Consider the following 3,878-nt stretch of genomic DNA (forward strand, 5'->3'; position numbering starts at 1 on the left):
GACATACAAGCAGACAGACAGGCAGACAGGTAGACAGACAGACAGACAGGAATAAAAACAAAACATGCTCTTGGTATCAGCAGAGTTCAGTAGAGGCGTGTGTGTGTGTGTGTGTGTGTGTGTGTGTGTGTGTGTGTGTGTGTGTGTGTGTGTTTACAAAACGCTCCCCATTTTAGGCACAAGCACGACTTTAGTGTTCAGCATTCAATAGGGTGTGTGTGTGTGTGTGTGTGTGTGTGTGTGTGTGTGTGTGTGTGTGTGTGCAAGTACATACAGGAAGCACCAGTACAGTACAGTGTGTGTGTGTGTGTGTGTGGTAAGTGCGAGGAGAGGAGAGGGGGGGAAGGGAGAGGAGAGGAGAGAGGAAAAAAAAGGAGATGAAAGGAGATGGGAAGAGAGAGGAGAGGAGAGGAAAAGAGAGAAGAGGAGAGGGGAGGAAGAGAGAGGAGAGGAGAGGAAAAGATAGGAGAAGAGAGGAGAGGAGAAGAGAGGAGAGGAAAAGAGAGGAGAGGAGAGGAGAGGGGAGGGGAGAGGAGAGGAGAAGAGAAGAGGAGAGGGGAGGAAGAGAGAGGAGAGGAGAGGAGTAGAGAGGAGAGGAAAAGAGATGCAGTGTGACAGTGGAGAACTCGGCGGTGGGTAGGGGTCTGGAGAGGTCACTGTGGGGAGAGACGGGGGGGGGGGTGTTGGGGTGTCTCTGTGGATGCTCTTTTGGGGTGAAATTGTGTGTGTGTGTGTGTGGGGGGGGGTTCTTTGGAGGTCCTGCAGCTCCATGGAAACGGTGGCGTCGGCTTCAGTCCCGGTTGGGGCGGGGGGGATGGGGGGGTGTCTGCATTAGTGCTGGGTGGCCGACCAAGTTTATGGCTGGGTGTGCTGGATGTGTTGGGTGCGTGCGCAAAGGGTTCTAGTTGCTCCGGCCACAGGGAGAGAGGGGGCCCCAGAATTGGGTTATCATTACATAGCATGTAATGGGTGGGGTGGGGGGGCCCTTTCAGATGATTTTGTCCTGGGCCCGGCCAAAGTTGTTAGCAGCCCTGGGTCCTGTCCTAACACCCCCCCCACCCCACCTACTTGAAGTGTTTCTTCCTCTCCTCTCCTGCTTGAGGCATTAGTCCATGTCTTGTCCTCCACTGTGTCCTGTACTCTACTTGTGGCACTGATTCATTGTCTACTTCTGATATGTGTTCCATATTGTCCAGTCTTCTACTTGAGGTACACAGGTCCATGTCCTCTGTGTGTGTGTGTGTGTGTGTGTGTGTGTGTGTGTGTGTGTGTGTGTGTGTGTGTATTCTCCATGTTGTCTACTTGAGGTATTTTGTCTTGGCGGCGTTGACCAGGTCTCTGTAGGGCGTGTCAGAGTCCGCTCTGGTTGCCGGGATACGCAGCAGGCGTCTGAAGCCCGGGGATCGCAGCAGCAAGTTATGGCCCAAACCCACAACACTCGAACCACACCAGTACAGCGCCATGGACTAGAGGAGAGAGGGAGGGAGAGGGAGAGAAAGAGATGGAGAGAGAGAGAGAGAGAGGGAGGGAGAGGGAGAGAAAGAGATGGAGAGAGAGAGAGAGAGAGAGAGAGGGAGAAAGAGGTTATAAATCAGACCCACAATGCTGGAGCTTCACCATTACAAAGACTAGACAAGAGACAGAGAGGTAGAGAGGTAGAGGAAGAGGGGGAGGTAGAGGGAGAGAGAGAGAGAGGTAGAGGAAGAGAGAGAGAGAGAGAGAGAGAGAGAGAGAGAGAGAGAGAGAGAGGTAGAGGAAGAGGGGGGGAGAGAGAGAGAGAGAGATAGAGAGGTAGAGGAAGAGAGAGAGAGAGAGAGGTAGAGGAAGAGGAAGAGGGGGAGAGAGAGTCAGTATCCATATGAAGAGGGCATGTTCGAGTTTACAAGAACAGGCTAGCCTGGCGAGCCAGACCCGTACAGCAAAATTTGCAGTCGCTAGGGGCGTCTAGATTTCTAGGCTAAGAACAGGCTGTATTTCTGTAAATTTAGTAAAAAATCATTCCACCAATTTTTGTTTGGGCTTGACTTGCTGTACTTGGTTGTAACACTCATTTGATTTTTTGGTGCAGAGGCCAAAAGGGGGATTCATAGTAGCACCTCCACGGAGGCGCAGCACAGAAAAGTAGCCACCACGCCCCCCTGTGCAGCGATAAAACAACCCCTGGCTGCGGTACGCGCATGGTTCTCCCAGGCTGAAATGTCCGTGAGCTGACGCTATGCTCTTGCACTGTGATTGGTCAATGTGCTTGCAGCAGTTCAGTGAGTACTTGGCCCTGATAGGTCAGTGGTGTTCTATTCTTCTACCCTACCGCGGAGGTTTGAATAAGGAAAAGGAAAAACACAATGCGGTTGACTTGGCAGGAAATCACTGGAGTTTACTTGAAAGGGAGAAGAGAAACTGTGTTTTATTTCAGTAGTAGCCTACAACTCCCAAAAATCAATTAAAAATATCCATAAAAGGCCATCCTGAAAATGATAGTGTTTGTAGTGTGGTAGTAGCAAAGAAGCCTCTTTATTCGTTTGTAGTGTGGGAGCTAGCTCCTAAAACCAGGTTCACTAATGTCCTGTAGAGTTTGAATGGGTTTGGCTAACAGTTGCTAAGCTAGCTGTTAATATGGCCATTAGATGTATCTATTGTATTTAAAAACGGCTTTTGTTTGGTATTTTAACCACCTGAACTGTAAAGCATGAATAAAGAGAGACTCTTGTATGCTATCATTCATGTCTAATTACGCCACAACTTTTTGAGTTAGTAGCAAGAAGCATCTTTGTTAGTGGTAGAATTACGTTTCAGGTGGCTAGTCAACTAGCTTTGAGTTAGTAATGACCGATTTAGCTGGCTAGCTACTACTAGGCCCCAGGTCTGAATGGCCATTCAGGCTGTCTATTGTCTTAAAACGGCGTTTTTTTGGCATTTAATCTCATGTAATACTTGACGAAAAAGAAACTGATGTTGTACCATCAAATTATTCCCCAACTTTTAGAAGTAGGCTACTAAAGGAATATTACGTTTTAGATAGCCAGCTGGCTAGCTTTGTGATTCATTCTCGGGACTGGGCTCAACTGAATGAGTTAGTTCGCCCCCTGTTGTCACGGAGGTGAATTGACGTCATCAACGTTGTTGAATTCTCGTCTGGAAAAAAACACCACGCCCTTTCCTGCATTCGCACGCAGGACGATTATGAGGGAATACCCCCCCCGCTGACAGTACGTCTATGCTTTACCCCAAGTCGGCACAGTATGACTATGTATCACCCTTAACTGCACAAATACACGAATAGACCAGACGCGACGACTTGAGCGACAGAAGTAATTGACTTTGAATTGAGTCACTGGCGACAGAAGAGACCAAAGCGATTCAGGCGACTACAGGCAGTTTGAATGACAGTTTGTAGTTGGACTCTGTTACTTCTATCGCTCACCCTCATACAGGCTTGCGTGCCCATGGCGACCCAGGTTCGAGTCTGCCCCATCTCTCTCTCTCTCTCTTCCTGTCATACTGTCCTACAATCAATTAAGACACAAAAGCAGAAAAGAGAAAATGCTATATACAATTATTTTTTTTATAATTAGAGGGTTTTGCATCTATCCTCAACACATATTATTCTCCCTTTCTGCACATCATGGTAAGCACACGCGCACGCACACGCGCACGCACGCACACGTCAGGACCAGTATGCTGTAGATTAGACTTGAAACAGACAAGATTACTTATCTCAGCAAACACTGTGGGCCCATTCATACTGAGAGAGAGAGAGAGAGAGAGAGAGAGAGAGAGAGAGAGAGAGAGAGAGAGAGAGAGAGACTTATCATATGTCTTTTCATCTTGTACAGTACTCTCTCTCTCTGAAATGCGATGCACACAAATTCATTCATGTG

At 48.2% G+C, this 3,878-nt stretch overlaps 1 protein-coding gene across 3 annotated transcripts in view; it reads right to left on the minus strand.

Annotated features, from left to right (window-relative positions):
- Positions 1 to 1,090: 1,090 nt before the first annotated feature.
- LOC134438232 (cytochrome c oxidase assembly protein COX18, mitochondrial) overlaps positions 1,091 to 3,878 on the minus strand; it is a 15,395-nt gene continuing 12,607 nt past the window's right edge. For all 3 annotated transcript variants that reach the window (XM_063187736.1, XM_063187738.1, XM_063187737.1), the window contains one exon: positions 1,091 to 1,466. In XM_063187736.1, the coding sequence (XP_063043806.1) occupies positions 1,299 to 1,466 (168 nt within the window). In that variant the 3' untranslated portion in view covers positions 1,091 to 1,298. The remainder of the gene's footprint in view (positions 1,467 to 3,878) is intronic.

The sequence above is a fragment of the Engraulis encrasicolus genome, chromosome 22 (assembly GCF_034702125.1).
Source record: "Engraulis encrasicolus isolate BLACKSEA-1 chromosome 22, IST_EnEncr_1.0, whole genome shotgun sequence".
Taxonomy (NCBI): domain Eukaryota; kingdom Metazoa; phylum Chordata; class Actinopteri; order Clupeiformes; family Engraulidae; genus Engraulis; species Engraulis encrasicolus.